Genomic DNA, 20549 nt, shown 5'->3' on the forward strand with positions numbered 1-20549 from the left:
CTGATCATATGTGTATATGGTCAGTCTCTAAGACATTGTCCTGCTCGATAGGGCAATGTCACTGTCCCTTATCCCTGCCGTTCATGAGCAGCCTCTAAACCTTTAAACCTCCCTGGTCTTAGCTTGGGTGGAAATGTGGGGTTGGGTGCTGATTACATGCATATACTGTATGGTCGTTCTTTAGGGGCTCGTAACTGTCCCTTGCCTCTGCCATTCATGAGCGACCTTTGAACCTTAAACCTAAACACTGCCCTAATTTTTCAAAAAGCAATTTCCATTTGCTCCCATATCAAAATACTGTAGTGTTCCAGGGTTTTTTAATCATTGTGATTTCTTTCTCTTCAGCCATCTTACTTTGTAGCCTGAAAACCAACTATGTTCCCATTCAAGTTTCCTTCTACTTGTATCATTATTGTTAAAGAGAGAAATTAATAATTATCTATCGAAAGTCTTATCAATCGAAGGTAAAATGATTCATATAACTCTATAAAATACAGTACTGTACTGTATACAGAAAATAAACAGAAATCTCTCATTCCTTGAATATGCCAAGCTTTTCGACAAATACTGCATCTCTGAAAGATCTTGTCCTCAAGAGAACATGCAAACAACCCTGCTCTAACTTATCAGTGCTACTGTATGAGGAAAAGCAACATAACTAAAAAGGTTTACATACAAAGAATAACCATATTCTCTCCTTGCCACATCCATGCCAGATGATGTTATTGAAGCTTAAAATACTCAAATTCTGAGTAAAAGCTTATCTACAGAGTTTTCAGAAAAGAATGATCCACAACAGAAGCAGACTGTGTCATTTTCAAAAGAGGTGCGATCTATCCTTATTGACAAATCAAGGCATTCAAAAAACCAGTACAGTAATTCTATTATATCCTTTCTTTCTCTAAACGCCTTGCTTAAATCTATGGGTTTTAGCAATCTGCTTATCCACAGAGGACGACCCTCCAGGTATGGGAATCTAGCGTTCACCTTTATAAGTCATAGGTTTTCAGGAGACCGACGGATGAGAGAGTGTTGGACCTGCAAATGCGCATACAGTACTGCCCTCACCTTCAAAAACATGGAAAGCTTCTGAAATTTCATTCAACGTTGCAATTAAATTTCTTGAAACCTATTAAAACAGATCCCATGTTCCTTCATGATAATCTTAGAAGTGATTTTTTCACAAATAATGCTACTTCCCATTTCACACAACAATTTCAATGTACTTAATTCATGATAACTTTCTGAATGTTAAATATATTGTAGTTTGTTAAATACAACTTGTTCAGAACCTTTAAAAACATTACTACTAGTTTTGTAATCAATCTGAAAAGCTGTCTTTGGAAAACCAGAATGCTCTGTGCATTAGTTGTTCCTACTGTCACTTTCTTTTATTCTCCTTAATAAGATTACAGCTAGTTTACTGTTTTACCGTTTTATCATAAAGATATAAAATCATAGTACATTGCCTATAACTAGTCCAATAATAACTTCGACTTAGCTAAATGTAAATACCAATTTGTTTCTCTCATAGGAAGGAAGTTCCTTCTCTATGGACAGCAACCATAAAATCTAAAAATCTTTGTAATATACATAGAATCAGTTTAAGTATGTATAATAAAGTGTTCCGGTAGGCCCTGCTGCTTCCTCCGGTGCCTTAGATGACCGCGGAGGTAGCAGCAGTAGGGGATTCAGCATTATGAAGCTTCATCTGTGGTGGATAATGTGGGAGGTTGGGCTGTGGCACCCTAGCAGTACCAGCTGAACTCGGCTGAGTCCCTGGTTAGGCTGGAGGAACGTAGAGAGTAGAGGTCCCCTTTTTGTTTTGTTTCATTGTTGATGTCGGCTACCCCCTAAAATTGGGGGAAGTGCCTTTGGTATATGTATGTATGTATACTGGAATCAAATACAGTAAAGCTAATGATTTAAAGATTTTATTAATCTGAAATAGATATATCTAAATACCCATCGTAGAACACTTTACATGATATGTACACAAGACACTTTTCCCGTCTAAAGTAAAAAAATGTAATAAAAATTTAAAACCCTTATGAAATAAGAAACTGTCCTCATCCACAATGAATAATAGTTCAATATTCCTAAAAGATACTGTATCTAAAAGACTACCATCCTCATCTAAAAGTCTATGATTCTAAAAATATACTGTAGCTAAGATGCTGAACAAGGAAGTACTGCACACGTTACCTGTGACGTGGCTCTGTGACGTGACTCGCTAAAAGGTGGAATTTCAGTTACCTAACTTACTTTTTACGTACTGTATTTAAGTAATCTTCAGAAAATATAACTATCGCACAAATCATCTCATGAAAATCCAGTACATCAACATTGCAATCGCAGTTAAAACCACTATAAAAATGCCTCCGTAGAAAACACGATTATAGATGTGGTGGTTGGATGAGCGCAGCAACTTGATGATTCCCTCCACTTGTTTCCTGACCAAAACAAAATACAATATATGTTAGTCCAAACTACATTTTACTTGACAAAAAAAACCAATACAGCACAATACAGTAAATCTAACTTGTGGAAACTGCACAAACATATACATGCAAATCTCTTGATGCTCGTAACTACCTTATTTTTTTTTCTATTCTAACTGACAAATGAAGTTTCTATAAGTTGGTGAGACTAGTTCAAGATTAACATATTTTCAGGAGAGCAATGATGGCAGTGAGTGTAATTAATAAGCTAGAACATGCCCAAACAAAGGAAAAACAATTTCTTTTACATTTTACAAACAAAAATCTCTGTTCTTTAAACACTGTATAGTATAGTCATTACATCTACTGTGCATTTAATAGACATACAGTACTATTAATGTGATTAAACTGTAACTAACAAAAATGACTAGATGATCTCTAAAAACTTACTGTAACAAATACTAAACTATGGAATGGAAATGGCACAACATCTATGACTATCCCAAGGGTAAAGGGTGCTTAAAAACAAAGACATAGTGCTAACAATTCTAAATATTTTCCTCAACAAACACAAAACTATCTAAAAAAATTTAGCAAACTTTAAAAACACAAAACTCATAATGAAGCTTAAAATTAAGATGAAATGCTCCACAAAACCTTTTAAGACTGATTAATAGGGCAAGTTTAGGTTATGCAAATGATGAAACCTTATGAGTTGTCAATGCCATAGACAACATAATTACATAAAGTAACTAATATATACCCAACTGGAATTACTATAATCCAGCAAATAATTCAAATGGATGTTATTGTTTACAAGTACATAGGAGTAAGGAAATATGTTATTTTCATTAGTAAAATAAATTTTTGAATATACTTACCCGATGATCATGTAGCTGTCAACTCCGTTGCCCGACAGAAATCTACGGTCGGGATACGCCAGCGATCGCTATCCAGGTGGGGGTGTACACAACAGCGCCATCTGTGAGTAGGTACTCAAGTACTTCTTGTCAACAAGAACTCAATTTTCTCCTCGGTCCACTGGTTCTCTATGGGGAGGAAGGGCGGGTTCTTTAATTCATGATCATCGGGTAAGTATATTCAAAAATTTATTTTACTAATGAAAATAACATTTTTCAATATTAATCTTACCCGATGATCATGTAGCTGATTCACACCCAGGGTGGTGGGTGGAGACCAGCATACATGTTAATAAAGAAGCTAAGTATCCCGTATTTCATTTTATCAGTTATTCAAAATAACAAACATAAAATAAATAAGTACCTGGTAAGGAAGTCGACTTGAACTATTACTCTGCCTTTTTTAAGTACGTCTTCCTTACTGAGCCTAGCGGTCCTCTTAGGATGCTGAACGACTCCTAGGTGCTGAAGTATAAAGGGCTGCAACCCATACTAAAGGACCTCATCACAACCTCTAACCTAGGCGCTTCTCAAGAAAGAATTTGACCACCCGCCAAATCAACCAGGATGCGGAAGGCTTCTTAGCCGACCGTACAACCAAAAGAACAACAATAAAAAGTATTCAAGAGAAAGGTTAAAAAGGTTATGGGATTATGGGAATGTAGTGGCTGAGCCCTCACCTACTACTGCACTCGCTGCTACGAATGGTCCCAGGGTGTAGCAGTTCTCGTAAAGAGACTGGACATCTTTGAGATAGAATGATGCGAACACTGACTTGCTTCTCCAATAGGTTGCATCCATAACACTCTGCAGAGAACGGTTCTGTTTGAAGGCCACTGAAGTAGCAACAGCTCTCACTTCATGTGTCCTTACCTTCAGCAAAGCAAGGTCTTCTTCCTTCAGATGAGAATGTGCTTCTCTAATCAGAAGCCTGATGTAGTAAGAAACTGCGTTCTTAGACATCGGTAGAGAAGGCTTCTTGATAGCACACCATAAAGCTTCTGATTGTCCTCGTAATGGCTTTGACCTTCTTAAATAGTACCTAAGAGCTCTAACTGGGCAAAGTACTCTCTCTAGTTCGTTCCCCACCAAGTTGGACAGGCTTGGGATCTCGAACGACTTAGGCCAAGGATGGGAAGGAAGCTCGTTTTTAGCCAAAAAACCGAGCTGCAAGGAACATGTAGCCGTTTCAGATGTGAAACCTATGTTCCTGCTGAAGGCGTGGATCTCACTTACTCTTTTAGCTGTTGCTAAGCACACGAGGAAAAGAGTTTTTAATGTGAGGTCCTTAAAAGAGGCTGATTGGAGCGGTTCAAATCTTGATGACATTAGGAACCTTAAAACCACGTCTAGATTCCCGCCTGGAGTGGACAACCGACGTTCCTTTGAGGTCTCAAAAGACCTAAGGAGGTCCTGTAGATCTTTGTTGGTGGAAAGATCCAAGCCTCTGTGGCGGAATACCGCTGCCAACATACTTCTGTAACCCTTGATCGTAGGAGCTGATAGGGATCTTACGTTCCTTAGATGTAACAGGAAGTCAGCAATCTGGGTTACAGTGGTACTGGTTGAGGAAACTGCATTGGCCTTGCACCAGCTTCGGAAGACTTCCCATTTAGACTGATAGACTCTGAGAGTGGATGTCCTCCTTGCTCTGGCAATCGCTCTGGCTGCCTCCTTCGAAATGCCTCTAGCTCTTGAGAGTCTTTCGATAGTCTGAAGGCAGTCAGACGAAGAGCGTGGAGGTTTGGGTGTACCTTCTTTACGTGAGGTTGACGCAGAAGGTCCACTCTTAGAGGAAGAGTCCTGGGAACGTCGACTAGCCATTGCAGTACCTCGGTGAACCATTCTCTCGCGGGCCAGAGGGGAGCAACCAACGTCAGCCGTGTCCCTTTGTGAGAGGCGAACTTCTGAAGTACCCTGTTGACAATCTTGAACGGCGGGAACGCATACAGGTCGAGATGGGACCAATCCAGCAGAAAGGCATCCACGTGAACTGCTGCTGGGTCTGGAATCGGAGAACAATACATCGGGAGCCTCTTGGTCATCGAGGTAGCGAATAGATCTATGGTTGGCTGACCCCACAGGGCCCATAGTCTGCTGCAAACATTCTTGTGAAGGGTCCACTCTGTGGGGATGACCTGACCCTTCCGGCTGAGGCGATCAGCCATGACATTCATATCGCCCTGAATGAACCTCGTTACCAGCGAAAGCTTTCGATCTTTTGACCAAATGAGGAGGTCCCTTGCGATCTCGAACAACTTCCTCGAATGAGTCCCTCCCTGCTTGGAGATGTAAGCCAAGGCTGTGGTGTTGTCGGAGTTCACCTCCACCACCTTGTTTAGCTGGAGAGACTTGAAGTTTATCAAGGCCAGATGAACCGCCAACAACTCCTTGCAATTGATGTGAAGTGTCCTTTGCTCCTGATTCCATGTGCCCGAGCATTCCTGTCCGTCCAGTGTCGCACCCCAGCCCGTGTCCGATGCGTCCGAGAAGAGACGGTGGTCGGGGGTCTGAACAGCCAATGGTAGACCTTCCTTGAGAAGAATGCTGTTCTTCCACCACGTTAGAGTAGACCTCATCTCTTCGGAAACAGGAACTGAGACCGTCTCTAGCGTCATGTCCTTTATCCAGTGAGCAGCTAGATGATACTGAAGGGGGCGGAGGTGGAGTCTCCCTAACTCGATGAACAGGGCCAGCGATGAAAGTGTCCCTGTTAGACTCATCCACTGCCTGACTGAACATCGGTTCCTTCTCAGCATGCTCTGGATGCATTCTAGGGCTTGATTGATCCTTGGGGCCGACGGAAAAGCCCGAAAAGCTCGACTCTGAATCTCCATACCCAGATAGACAATGGTCTGGGATGGGACGAGCTGGGACTTCTCTATATTGACCAGGAGGCCCAGTTCCTTGGTCAGATCCATAGTCCATCTGAGATTCTCCAGACAGCGACGACTTGTTGGAGCTCTTAAAAGCCAGTCGTCTAAATAGAGGGAGGCTCTGATGTCTGCCAAGTGAAGGAATTTGGCAATATTCCTCATCAGTCTGGTAAACACAAGAGGTGCCGTGCTTAGGCCAAAGCACAGGGCTTGGAACTGGTACACAACTTTTCCAAAGACGAACCTTAGGAAAGGTTGGGAGTCTGGATGGATGGGGACGTGAAAGTACGCGTCTTTCAGGTCTAACGAGACCATCCAGTCCTCCTGCCTGACCGCTGCTAGGACCGACTTCGTCGTCTCCATCGTGAACGTCTGCTTGGTGACAAAAGCATTGAGAGCACTGACGTCCAGCACCGGTCTCCAACCTCCTGTCTTCTTGGCTACCAGGAAGAGACGGTTGTAAAAGCCCGGGGATTGATGATCCCGGACTATGACCACCGCTTCCTTTTGTAGCAAGAGCGACACCTCTTGTTGCAACGCTAGCCTCTTGTCCTTCTCCTTGTAGTTGGGAGAGAGGTTGATGGGAGACGTAGCTAGAGGGGGACTGCGGCAGAACGGAATTCTGTATCCCTCCCTTAGCCACTTCACAGACTGAGCGTCTGCACCTCTGCTCTCCCAAGCTTGCCAGAAGGTCTTGAGTCTGGCTCCTACTGCTGTCTGGAGAGGAAGGCAGTCAGAACTTGCCTTTTGCGGACTTGGAACCCTTCTTGGACTTGCCACGGTGACTGTCTGCACGGGTACCTCCTCTGCTGGAGGCTCTGCCACGAAAGGGCGGGATGAACCTGGATGCAGGTGTGTCAACTGCTGCAGGGCGGAAGGGTCTAGGCACGGAAGGTAAGGTTTTAGCCTTACGTGCAGAAGATGCCATAAGATCATGAGTATCCTTCTGGATAAGCGAGGCAGCCATCCCCTTAATCAGCTCCTCCGGAAACAGACACTTGGAGAGAGGAGCAAACAACAACTCTGACTTCTGGCAAGGAGTGATACCAGCCGATAAGAAGGAGCAAAGATGTTCTCTCTTCTTAAGGACTCCTGACACATACGAAGCCGCAAGTTCACCAGACCCATCCCGAATTGCTTTGTCCATGCTAGACATGATCAGCATGGCCGAGTCCTTATCTGAAGGGGAAGTCTTCCTGCTTAAGGCTCCCAAACACCAATCGAGGAAGTTGAATATCTCGAAGGCACGAAAGACTCCCTTCAACAGATGATCCAAATCAGAAAAGGACCAGCAGATCTTCGAACGTCTCATAGCCAACCTGCGGGGAGAGTCAACCAGACTTGAGAAGTCGCCCTGGGCAGAGGCAGAAACTCCCAAGCCGGGTTCCTCTCCCGTGGCATACCAGACGCTCGACTTAGAAGCAAGCTTGGTAGGCGGAAAGACGAAAGAAGTCTTTCCCAGTTGCTTCTTGGAATGCAACCACTCTCCCATAACCCTCAAAGCTCTCTTAGATGATCTGGCGAGAACAAGCTTGGTGAAGGCAGGCGCAGCAGACTGCATGCTCAGAGCAAACTCGGAGGGAGGAGAACGAGGGGTTGCAGACACAAACTGCTCAGGATACAAGTCCCTGAACAAGGCAAGGACTTTACGAAAGTCTAAGGAGGGAGGCGCAGACTTGGGCCCTTCAAAATCAGAGTGAGGTTCATCCAGATGTGCAGCTTCGTCATCCGATACACCATCATCCGAAAGCTGAGTTGTAAGTGGCAAAGGTAGAGCAGAAAGCTGAACGGCTGAATCCGGCAGTACGGGTGCATGCGTACCTGCGGTTCCAACATCATGCCGCTGCTGGTCGGTCTGCGAGCTGGCAACAACAAAAGCAGAGGGCTGGTGTGTGGGAGGGGCTGCGGTGGGTTGAGGAGCATGCGGTATGGTATGCGGAGCATGCTGTAAGGTATGCGGCGCATGCTGCATGGTATGCGGAGCATGCTGTAAGGTATGCAGAGCATGCTGCATGGGCTGCGGAGAATGCCGCATAGTGCTGGAACCCGGCAGCTCTACAGAACCTTCCCACTGCTGATGCGGTAGCTCACGCATGTTAGCAGATGGTGCAGCAAGAACATGCGTCTGGCAGGGTGGACTGCGCATCGGTGGTGGAGCTCTCACAGGTGGAGTGTGGGAGCAGGCAGCCGCAGTATCTGCTGAGCGCACAACCTCGGCGGGTTGTAGGTTAACAGGAGCAGTGTTAACCTTCTCAGCATGATACTCCTGCATGAATGCCGCAAGCTGAGACTGCATAGTCTGCAGCATGGACCACTTAGGGTCTACTGTGGTTGGAGCAACAACAGACAGAGCAGTAGCCTGTTGTGGAACCACTCTACCTCTCTTGGGAGGTGTGCAGTCATCAGATGACTGCGGCGAGTCCGAACTGACCCAGTGGCTACACCTGGGCCATTGGACTCGCTCGGAAGGGACCTTACGTTTGAGCGGTTGTGAGACCTTGGTCCACCGTCTCCTCCTGGAAACTTCTTCCACAGACGAGGAATGTAAGGGCTCATTCGTCTGTATGTGGATGGGACGATCCTTAACAGATACGTCCGCAACCACTGAGGATACATCCGTGCGCCGATCAAGGCCTGCCGAACCCTTTGGTCCTTCGACATTGCTTCTCCCCTGGGCTTGGGAGCTTGCAAGAGGTCCCGGACTGGGAGGACGACTGGCACGCACAGATGTACCCTCATGCGCAACACTGACACTGACACTTTGCACATCACTAGCACTAACACTTCCCACTGCGCTCTTCGCTTTCAGCTCTCTGACATCTGCCAAGAGCTGATTACGGTCATTAGCCAATGACTCCACTTTGTCACCGAGAGCCTGAATGGCACGCAACATATCCGCCATTGAAGGCTGAGCACTCGTAGCAGGTTCGGGAGTCACCACCACAGGGGAAGGAAAAGGTTGAGGGGCATGGGGAGAGGAAAAATCCACAGAGCGAGAAGAACTCCTCCTATTTCTCTCCTTCTCTAACCTACGTGCATATCTAAGGAATTCGTTAAAATCGAATTCCGAAAGCCCAGCACATTCCCCACATCGATCTTCCAATTGACAGGATTTACCCCTACAATTGGAACATACGGTGTGAGGATCTATAGAGGCCTTCGGAAGACGCCTAGCACAAGTCCTAACGCTACACTGCCTGTACTTAGGTACTTGAGACTGGTCAGACATCTTGAATTTAGAAGTAGTCAAGGGGGGATTCCAAAATCTAGCAAAGTTCGTTAACAATTAATCCAAATTAATTCCAAAAGCTTGCTAAGCTAATGATTAAGCTTCCTGAATAGCGAAGGCTAAACTCTAGAGCAAATACATCACCAAATCGTGAACAATAACTCCAGAATCAACAGCGTATCCAAGTAGGTCTTGCCGGCGGCACGACAGAGGAAAAATTGAGTTCTTGTTGACAAGAAGTACTTGAGTACCTGACCACAGATGGCGCTGTTGAGTACACCCCCACCTGGATAGCGATCGCTGGCGTATCCCGACCGTAGATTTCTGTCGGGCAACGGAGTTGACAGCTACATGATCATCGGGTAAGATTAATATTGAAAAATCTGCTTTACATAAGCATGGGTAGAAAATAGCCAAGTAAGTGACTCAGCGAATGACTGGTTAATGATTTCTGAAGGACATTCTATGTTCTTTATCCCTTTCTCAATATGAAAAAATTAACTCCAGTAGAATTAGAGTTACAGATTCCTGAAGCTGTAGGATTATCTATCAAGCCTCTGAATTAAAACCTTGTAGATTAGTATTTTCACTGCAAAGATCAGAGACAAGAAGACTTTCCAATGATTATAGGCCTCGTAAAAACATGGGTGACAAGAAGAGATAAGATACGGAATGAGGTAATTAGGGGTACTACAGGAGTTAGAAACTATCAGATAAGATCCAAGAAAGTAGACTGAGGTGGTATGGTCATGTCATGAGAAGAGATGAACAGTATATTGGGAGGAGAGTGATGGAAATGGAGGTTCAGGGAACGAGAAGGAGAGCGAAGGTGGGTGGAATGTATCAAGGATGACCTTCGATCAAAGGGATTAACCGGTGATGAAGTGTGGGACAGAGGTAGATGGAGAATGCTGGCCAGAAACATCGACCCCATATAAAGGTGGGAAAAGATGCAGACAAAGAAGAAGAAGAAAATACATCAAGAAACTGTTAACAAAAGTGAGACAGGAAACCTAAATCACAGAATCAGAGAAAATCTCATGCTTCTTTCCTTCGAGCTACTCCTCCCCTATTAAAGCTCCTTATCTAATATGGTCATCAATTCACAACTTCCTCTATGCCATTGCACCAGTCCCCTAATCTGTAGAACATACTGATCGTAAGCTAGTTTTAAATACAACTTTAAAGGATCACTTGTCACTTTCTAAAACTTACCAGAAAGAAATACCGTAACCATACATGTAGACTCAAGAAGAATATAGTTAATAAAATCCTTCAACTGCTGGTCACAAGTCAAGATTGATAGTTTAAAGGTTGAGACATGCACAATTTTGTATTGAATTTCCACGAGACAATTATTCAATTGAATACTACATATATTCACAGCTACATCTCCAATATGCTGTGACATATACATTAAAATTATGCTACATTAAAGAATTAGCTGATGGCAATAATATCTATAAACTTTAATAATTATAAAAAAAACTTGGAGGCTTTTTCTGCAAATTTGGAACAAACAACTGAAAGGAAAATATCTATAAATGTCCTGTAAAACCCCAAAAAATAAATAAATAAATAAATAAATAAATACTACTATAATATAAACTGAAAAGAAAATACACCCAAGATACAAGTGCTAACCTCAGTTAGATGTTAAAACTACAAAAAAAGTAAATACAGTACTGGTACATCTACATAATTCAAAGGATTAACAAAAAATATAGACCAAAATTGGACAAAGAATAAACGGAAAAAATATTATAAAACTATGATAACCTCTATCTACAACAAACTCACCTTGTCTCTGCTATTGATCCAGAATTTTCAATGATGATGTCTGCTAACTGGCACTTTCTATCCAACGGCATCTGAGCTTCAATCCGCGCAATGGCCTCCTTTTCGGTAAACTGATTTCTTTCTAAAAGTCGTTCCAGCTGTAGTTCATCGTCACTGGAAAGAATAAGTTTCGTTACTGCAAGATGTTTTGGGAGGAGAGTGATGGAAATGGAGGTACAGGGAACGAGAAGGAGAGGGAGACCAAAGTGAAGGTGGATGGACTGTATCAAGGATGACCTTCGATCAAAGGGATTAACTGGTGATGAAGTGTGGGACAGAGGTAGATGGAGAACGCTGGCCAGAACCATCGACCCCACATGGAAGTGGGAAAAGATGCAGACAAAGAAGAAGGAGAAGAACTGCAAGATGTTTTCTTAATAAAATGAAGGCTGGAGACCTTTTATTATCTAAAAATTACATGAAACCGTTGCATTTCATAACTATGTTCCCCTTGAAGTGGAAAAATATTCAGGAAGGCAATCAAATCTAATGATATAAATATTGCAGATACAATTGTAACAAAATAGTAAAATCAAAATAAACAATAAGAGTATAGTACTGTACTTAAAAAACATACCACAATAACAAGCCACTTACCATGAGACAACTATTGTCTTATACAAATAACTAGAAACCCTATTGCTCTCGTACAAAAGTGGAAGATCTAAAACGACAAACTGCTCTCCTGAAATAAAAGTAAGAAGGTATCAATTCATGTCCAGAAGTCTTCAATATCATTCCTTAAAACACAATACAAATGAAATGCAATAAAAATTTGAGACTTAAACTAAAATTTAGTAAGTATATTTTCGGAAAAAAAAAAACATACAGTACTGTACAGCTATTGTACATCGGCTCATATTTATACAATGCTATAAATATTGGCTAAAATTGATCCATAGAACAACATATTATTAAGCTTTATACAGTAGTTTAATGAGAAGATGGAATCATACTTCTATACTTTCACAGGGACCTTCCAAAAAGATTTCTTTTAAATATTAAAACCAAAGCAATTGAAAAGCTAAATAGAGATGAATGAAAATGTAAAAGGAAAAGTCACAAAACAACACCACTGTGGCCCAGAGATCCTGCAAAGAAATTTCAGATCAATCTACATCGTACGTGGTAACCTCTTACAGAGATATAAAGGCTATTTCAAATATCCCAATTATTTGAATAAATTCTTATTTTTCCTAACCATACAAACCTGAGACCTTTATTAAGAGTATGACTTCATCTGCTGGGAGGCAGATAGCTCCCTCCCACTTGACAGACAGCGCTACCTTTGACCTATAACCTAGGACTTGTTGGGTGGTTGAGGAGGGCAGTATATTGAATGGTTAGGAACAATAAAACTTAATAAATACTGTGATTTATTCTTATACCTAATTCAAACCTTCGACTTATTAAAGAAGACTCATCCTTAGGAGGGCGGAAGTCCCTATAACCTGAGGAATGTCAATGTCATTGTTCTACCGTAACCATACATGTCCTGGAAAAAATGGCCCATTGAAGATAACTTCATCTCTTCACAACCTTATTGGGTGTATCCACAAGAAAGAACTTATATACATCAGATCAAAACCAAGAAAACAACTGAGCACTAGAAACTAGTGTAAAAGAATCTCCTAGTTACCCGAGTATAGAGGTGTTGTAAGTGTTAAGCTGTCTCCACTAGGGACTAGCGCATGGTCTAACAAGAATCTATATCCTTCCGGATATGACTGTACAAACGTATAGGCATTATATGAGATACAGGTATCCATAAAATCTATCCAACCTTCCCCTCAATCACAAGGATGGAGGAGATACTTCAATACAAGCCAAATTGTAAAAAAAATTAAAAAAAGGTACTGTTCGGTAGCTTATCCGCATCAATCATCCCATTCAAGTGGACCTAAGCTGAGACCAACATGAACACTTGGGGAGCGGTCAACAGTACAAAGTGCAGGACTCTAAACTAGTACTTGACTCTCTCAAAGATGAAGCAGAGGTTTTTTCTGTCAGAATGGTCGATCAGTATTTGGAAATATGCTTCCTTGAGATCGACAGAGAGCATGAAGTCGTCCTTTCTGATGGCTGCATCAACTGCAATTAACGTCTCCATCTTGAATAAAATTTGTAGAACAAACTTGATCAATGGAGAGCGATCAATGATGGGGTCTCCATCCTTCCATCAACTTCTCCAGTAGGAATAGTTGGCTGCAAAAACCCAGGTGACCTGTCTCAGAACTTCTAGCGAATTTTTCTCCAGCATCACATAGTCTCCACTTCGGAAGGAACAGGTGACATGGCTAAAGAGAAATCCCAATCTTTCAAAGATGAAGAGTAAGAAGTCCTCTCAATCTGTTTGCTCTCACTGACAGGAGCCCTTACATGATGAACCTTCCCACATGAAGACTTCATTACAGGGGCCCAGTTGCTAAAATAGGATTTCAATAGTCGGAAGTTCTGTGATAAGTCTCTCTAGTCTTTGGAGAGAGAAAAACTTGATGGTTTACTGCCCAATCATTCAAGAGCTGGTGATTATGTACGCTTTACATGTTAAGAAAAACTAGCTCTGAGAGGTGAATATGCATGAGCTGGGGCTCACGCGAGTGCAGGAGATCGTGCTTGTGCTGGCAATTGTGTGCAAGAGATCATGTCTTCTCAGAAGATCATGGCACTAGCAGACATGATCGGGGGGTTATACTCGTGAAGACTTCAAAAGTTCAAAGTTGGAGCAAATGCCTTTTTGTTGACCAGGTGGACATGAGTCTTTTTATAGTTTATTTATGACATATTTGTTTTTGATGTTGTTAATAGTTTATATATGACATGTCTGTTTTGACGTTGTTACTTTTTTTAGAATGATTTATTGTTAATTTGTTCACTTCATTTATTTATTTCCTTATTTCCTTTCCTCACTGGGCTATTTTTCCCTGTTGGAGCCCCTGGGCTTATAGCATCTTGCTTTTCCAACTAGGGTTGTAGCTTGGATAGTAATAATAATAATATTGCGTGGAGGACACATAAAAAGAGACGCACTACGAGATGATCAATACCAAGGGCACACCACAGCAACCCAAGGCCTAAGTAAGTCATCAAGAGTAACCATGGCAGCAGGAGAACTTTGAACGAGTGGCAGGTGTTATTGCCTTCGCTGGTGGAAGGTCACACTCCTGCCTCGCTAAAGAGCTACCTGAGAAAATGGCAGAGGTCTCTTTCTCTTCTTGCTTCCTTCGACAGACTTACCCTCAGAGGGAGAAGAAAACGTGCAGAAGGTTTTGCACCCGAAGTAAGGATGAAGTAGCTCTAGAGCTTCTTAGACTTAATTTGGGCATTGCCAGGACCAACTCAGATGAATCTCTGTACAATTTCTTTCTCTTCTTAATGTTTATGTATACAGTATATAAATAGATATGTTGTAAGTTTCCGTTTCAGTGTTTGTGATGTGTGTGTGATAACGTATACGGCAGTTTCTCAGACACTTGCGTAAGGCCAGGGAACCTTCCCTTCCGACATCTCCCCCCTTGTCCATCGGTCATCCCGTCGGTGGATAACCTACCGTTGACTTGGCTGCTGCTGCAGGGAAATTGTTATCTTTTGGACCCTCCTCGTTCAACTGTTGTCTTCGCCTTTCCCTCTTCCACAGGGAACACATGAATTTACTGAGGGAAGGGAGTGTGGCCTTTCAGAGCGTGATTTCGGTCTTTCTCTTCTCAAGGCCGTTCACCTTTCATGGGCTTCCAACAGTATACTAACGGGAGAAGCACCTTTCCCGCTTGCGGATTAGGTTGCTCTTCCAATTGTTTTTCTTGAATTATTTAAGTGAAACTAAAATTGTTTGTAATTTAACTTTTCAGCTTCTGCAACACGGGGAACACTTTCCGCTGGATGAACCCTTGGTCCTTACGATTAGTGAATATTTTTAACCGATTTAAGTAATTGTAATTCTTGTTTTATTAAAGGGCGTCATCCCTTCTACTTAGGTCGTAACAGTACTGTACGTATGTATTCATTACAGCCAAAGACAAAAGTGGAGAGTCTTTGACAAGCGGGTCAATGGGACAACACACCCACATGCACCAACTGTTCTTAACTACTGTACCTCATTAAAGAATTCAACGGTTATTTCAGCCCCCCTGAAGACATCCCATATCTTAAAAGACGAAAGGTTTGTAGATATATACGAACAAAATAATAATAATAATAATGATAATACTGATATCAATATCAATACCTGCAGTAAAAACAAAAAAATTAAAAATACTTTACGGAATCACTAAGTCAAGATCTGATTCCTCATGTGAATTAAAATATTAATTCCACCTACTTCTCTTCACAGCTATAGTCCATTTCTTTTAGCGAGGCAGATTTGCACGGACTTGCAGCGGTGCCCTTTTAGCTCGGAAAAGTTTTCTGATCGCTGATTGGTTAGAATTATCTTGTCCAACCAATCAGGGATCAGTAAACTTTACCGAGCTAAAAGGGCACCCCTACGAGTCGGTGCAAATCTGCCTCGCTAAAAGAAATGGACTATAGGCTTACTTTTGCAGTAATTAGTCCATCATGGTTTTTCCTGCTATTGATTCCAAGTTAGTTTGATAAAGTAAGAAAATCCTCAAGTCCAAGCATGTCCATCTCATAAAGTAAAACCCTAAATATGAAGCCACCCTACACTACAAGAGCAGCCTATTCAACTATGTGTTTATAAATTTGACACAGTAGCATATGATGATATTCTTGTGGTTAAAATGGAATACAAATAACTAAGCTTACCTCTTAGGAAATGCTTAAAAACTTGGCCTCTTATTTCAGAATAAATATCAGGGTGAGTTATCTTGTTCAATGCCCTTCGTTTCTCAATATCAGAAAAGACAATGGCGCCCAACTTTGGCCGGTCAATTTCACCTGGAAATATAAAAGAATAACTACTGTACAAAGAAAGATTCAACCACCACATAGACATATAAAAACCACATATGAAAGTAAAGTAAAAGTAACTGAAAAGAAATAAGGAACTTAATGTTGTACTATAATTGAATTTAACCCAGAGTAAAGAAAATGAGATAAGCACAATTTAAAGATCTGTATTAACAAGTAGAATCAGTTCTAGGTCCTACCAAACAAAACACTGCCATGTCAATCATACCTCAATTTTATAATGGGTTTACACCAAGAGATATTTCAACCATTCTTTGCATTTTGTATTCAAGTCAACCTAAGAAAATTACCAAATTAATAATTAAACATCATATTTTCTCAGTAAAGGTTTCACTAATTTTCATATTAGCATACAGTACCTGAATCAAGAAAAACTTCATCTCCAAACACTTCACGTATCTTCTTCCAAGCCCTTCTTCCAGGCTCCACAACTGAAAAGATAAAAGATTTCTTCTTGAAAATATTACATAGTTGTACATGAATATGAAAAGGATTACAATTTTGTTTCCTCTGTAAATAACAGAATAATAAAAATGAAAGGATAGCAAAGAGCACAATATTTGGTATTGAAAATATTACATAGTTGTACATGAATATGAAAAAGATTACAATTTTGTTTCCTCTGTAAATAACAGAATAATAACAATGAAAGGATAGCAAAGAGCACAACATTTGGTAGGCTTTTAAATGAATCAAACATTTTCTGTAGTAAGAAGCATCTTAATAAGTATGCATTTACATTGAAGTAGAAGGATTTGAATTTATTGTATTTATGAGTTTGGGTAATAATACCCAGCACTGGGGCCTGGGAAGCCATTCAGTGTCCATCTGCAACAAAAGGGGAAACCCCGGAGTAGCAGTATGATGTGAAATTCAAGACGTTGAACAGCAAGTTGGAAATTGGAAATGGGAATGGAGATATAACTTACTAGATGGCTAAAAACTGAAAGCAGACAGGAATTGAAAGGATTGTGACACTGGCATGCTGTTGTCTGAGAATCTTTAATCAACAATGACTAATGCCCTCAAAATACTTAGCATAAAGTTTGATGTTGGGTCCTTCTCTTTTCATTTTTGTCTACACACAACAAATTTCCTGTCCTATTCCTTACACATTTTCCCTCTCCTCAAACATCTGACATTACTCGGAAAAATGTTATTTTCATTAGTAAAATAAATTTTTGAATATACTTACCCGGTGATCATATAGCTGTCAGCTCTGCTGCCCGACAGAAAAACCTAAGGACGAAATACGCCAGCGATCGCTATACAGGTGGGGGTGTAGATCAACAGCGCCATCTGTCGAGCAGGTACTCAAGTACTCCATGTCAACACAGAACCAATTTTCTCCTCGGCCCACTGGGTCTCTATTGGGGAGGAAGGGTGGGTCCTTTAATTTATGATCACCGGGTAAGTATATTCAAAAATTTATTTTACTAATGAAAAAGGGATTTTGACGTAGGAAAAATCTATTTCTGGGCGAGGGACCTGTGCCGCCCAGTGAATAAGCTCCATTTAGCACTTATTCTTAGGTAATTTACTGCTAAATATACCAGAGAAAAAATGTAAAGGAGTGCTAGGTTAACTAGCTCGCTCACCTATTGGTGTCGGTATAAAATTGGGCGTATAATCCAGAGGTCCCGCACTATTTAGATTCATCCACGACAAAGACCCCAATAGAGGAGAGCCGTTCAACCTCACTCGGCACCACCAACTCTGCATCCGCTCAGAACCCAGCTCCTTAGCACCCAAAGTTTGGGGACTCCAAGGGAGAGGAGCTGGGAGGGTTCACTGGGCGGCACAGGTCCCTCGCCCAGAAATAGATTTTTCCTACGTCAAAATCCCTTTTCTGGGCTCGAACCTGTGCCGCCCAGTGAATCTATACAAGAGAAATGTCACCAAACTTGCAAAATAAAGGAAAAAACATAAGCGTAAGGGAAATACAGGATGCTTTAATCAGAGATGAGTGCCACAAAACAATTATAAGGGTATCTTAAAAGGAACATAAATCCACTTGGTAGAACAACTGACAAATAAGGTAAGGTATAATAATGCCGTGAGTGATAATATATACAGATACTCAGGAGTTAAACGTTTACAAATATAATAATAGTATTCAGGTGCGAAACCAACGAATACAAATAGGGTATAAATGAGGCAGGTAAGGGGGAGAGATAAAATGACAAGGAATTAACATGTGAGTCACCTGGGAGTAACTACGCTCCCTGCAGCTACTGTAGAGAATTTTAGGGCTTCCAAATGTTTGAGGTAGTGTTTCTTGAACACTGACGGTGATTTCCACCCTGTATACCTGGAAAGGTCCGTAAAATTCATGTGGTGAAAAAAGTTCACCGAAGTAGCAACCGCTCTGATATCATGTGCAAGAGGAAAAGAGTCAGGGCTAGCTTGTTTAATAAAATACAAAATTTGTTGCCTGATCCCTTTAATGGTAATGGTACCACCTTGTTCTCTAACGAATAGAGGCCCCGAGGAGTTAGAGGAGGTCCGGGATAAATAAGACCTAAGAGTAGTAACAGGGCACAGAGACGGATCTTGCGTGAGGGGAACAATTTTCCAGGAGGACCATCTGTTCTGAGGGTCTTCGTTCTTAGCCAAAAAGAATTTGTTAGGTGAAAGAAGGACCTCTCCCGAAGGAAGGAACTCAATATGACCCGGGTCTCTCGACAAGGCTGCCAGTTCAGAAATTCTTGCCCCGGAAGCCAAGCTCACCAGGAAAAGTGTTTTCCTGAGAAGGGGAATGTAATCACAAGAACTGTTAATGGTATCAGAAGCCAATTTGAGTACATCATTAAGGAACCAGGTCACCGGGGTAGGACGAGTAACCGGTTTCAGTCTGGCACAGGCTTTCGGAATTGAAGCTAACAAAGAGTCGGTTAAGTCTATGTTAAAACCCACTAGGAAGATCTTTTTCAAGGCAGATTTAATAGTGGTGATAGTATTGGCTGCCAGACCTGATTCTAATAAAGTTCTAAAGAAAGTGACTGTAAGGTTCAAGTTCATACAGTGTACGTCTGAGTCTATCAAAAATTTTGCCAACTTTTTAACCACAGAATCATATTGGCGGATGGTGGAATCCCGTTTATCTGATTCTAGGAACAGGGTGTTTTGAGGATCGATATTGGCACCATGCATGGCCGCAAACTTCATGAAGTCCATAAAGTTAGGGCGCTCTGAATGTTTGAGAAAGCGTACACAACGCGTGTTTGTACTATCTGAGACAGAACCGGATTGGGTATCGGGTGAGTATGTAGTCTCAACTCTCGCAGGAGAGGGTACCAATTGCTCTTGGGCCAGTTGGGTGTGACCAAGGCTACTTGTCCCTTGAAGGATCTCAGTTTGTCTAGGACTTTCAGTAAAAGATTCACCGGGGGAAAGAGATAAATCCTTTCCCAGATGTCCCAATTCTGTGACATGGCGTCTGTGGCGTAAGCCTGAGGGTCTAGATTGGGAGCCACATATACTCTCAATTTGTGGTTGGATTCCGTGGCGAAGAGATCCACTTGGAGACCGGGAACCCGAGAGAGAATCCACCGGAATGACTTTAGATCGAGTGACCATTCCGATTCTAAAGGGGAGGTCCGGGACAAGGCGTCTGCCACTACGTTCCGGACTCCCGCCAGGTGGACAGCTGAAAGATGCCAACGGTTCGAGGCTGCTAGGGAGAATATGGCTACTAGAACATGGTTCAGAGGCCCTGATTTTGACCCGCCTCTGTTGAGGCAGCGGACCACCACTTCGCTGTCGAGGACCAGACGAAGGTGTTGTCTCTTGGGTAGAGCGAGACGTTTCAGGGTTAGAAGAACTGCCATGGCCTCCAGCACATTGATGTGAAATTGGCGGAATAAGGGAGACCAAAGACCTTGAACTTTCCTGAGCTGAGAATAGCCGCCCCAACCTGATAGGGATGCGTCCGTGTAAATGATTAACTTCGGAGGCGGAAATTGAAGGGGAACTGACTTTGACAGATTGTTGGCCCTTGTCCAAGGAAGAAGTCTTTCCCGTAGAATGGGAGGAAGGCGGACTTTCCTGTCCCGGAGCTTCCGGTTCGCCCTCGAACGCCAGACACGATTGATATCTTTCAATTTTGCCTTCAGAAGTAGATCCGTCACTGAGGCAAATTGAAGGGACCCCAGAATCCTCTCTTGGAGTCGTCTGGAACTTACTTTGTCTTTGAGAAAGCGTTTGGTGTTCCTTGCAATCTCTAACCTCTTGGGTTTGGGAAGACACAGAGTATGAGATATAAGATCCCATTGCAGGCCGAGCCATTGGAACTTTGATTTCGGAAGAAGACGGG

General features: G+C 42.2%; 1 protein-coding gene across 1 annotated transcript in view; it reads right to left on the minus strand.

The window, feature by feature from the left end:
• Window positions 1-1918: 1918 nt before the first annotated feature.
• Window positions 1919-20549, minus strand: part of Dpck (Dephospho-CoA kinase) — a 49771-nt gene continuing 31140 nt past the window's right edge. The window contains exons 2-6 of the mRNA XM_068359493.1: window positions 16594-16665; window positions 16070-16201; window positions 11903-11990; window positions 11267-11419; window positions 1919-2453 (exon numbers count right to left, since the gene is read on the minus strand). Coding sequence (XP_068215594.1) covers window positions 2318-2453; window positions 11267-11419; window positions 11903-11990; window positions 16070-16201; window positions 16594-16665 — 581 coding nt within the window. The 3' untranslated portion in view covers window positions 1919-2317. The remainder of the gene's footprint in view (window positions 2454-11266; window positions 11420-11902; window positions 11991-16069; window positions 16202-16593; window positions 16666-20549) is intronic.

This window comes from Palaemon carinicauda, chromosome 36, assembly GCF_036898095.1.
Source record: "Palaemon carinicauda isolate YSFRI2023 chromosome 36, ASM3689809v2, whole genome shotgun sequence".
Taxonomy (NCBI): Eukaryota; Metazoa; Arthropoda; class Malacostraca; order Decapoda; family Palaemonidae; genus Palaemon; species Palaemon carinicauda.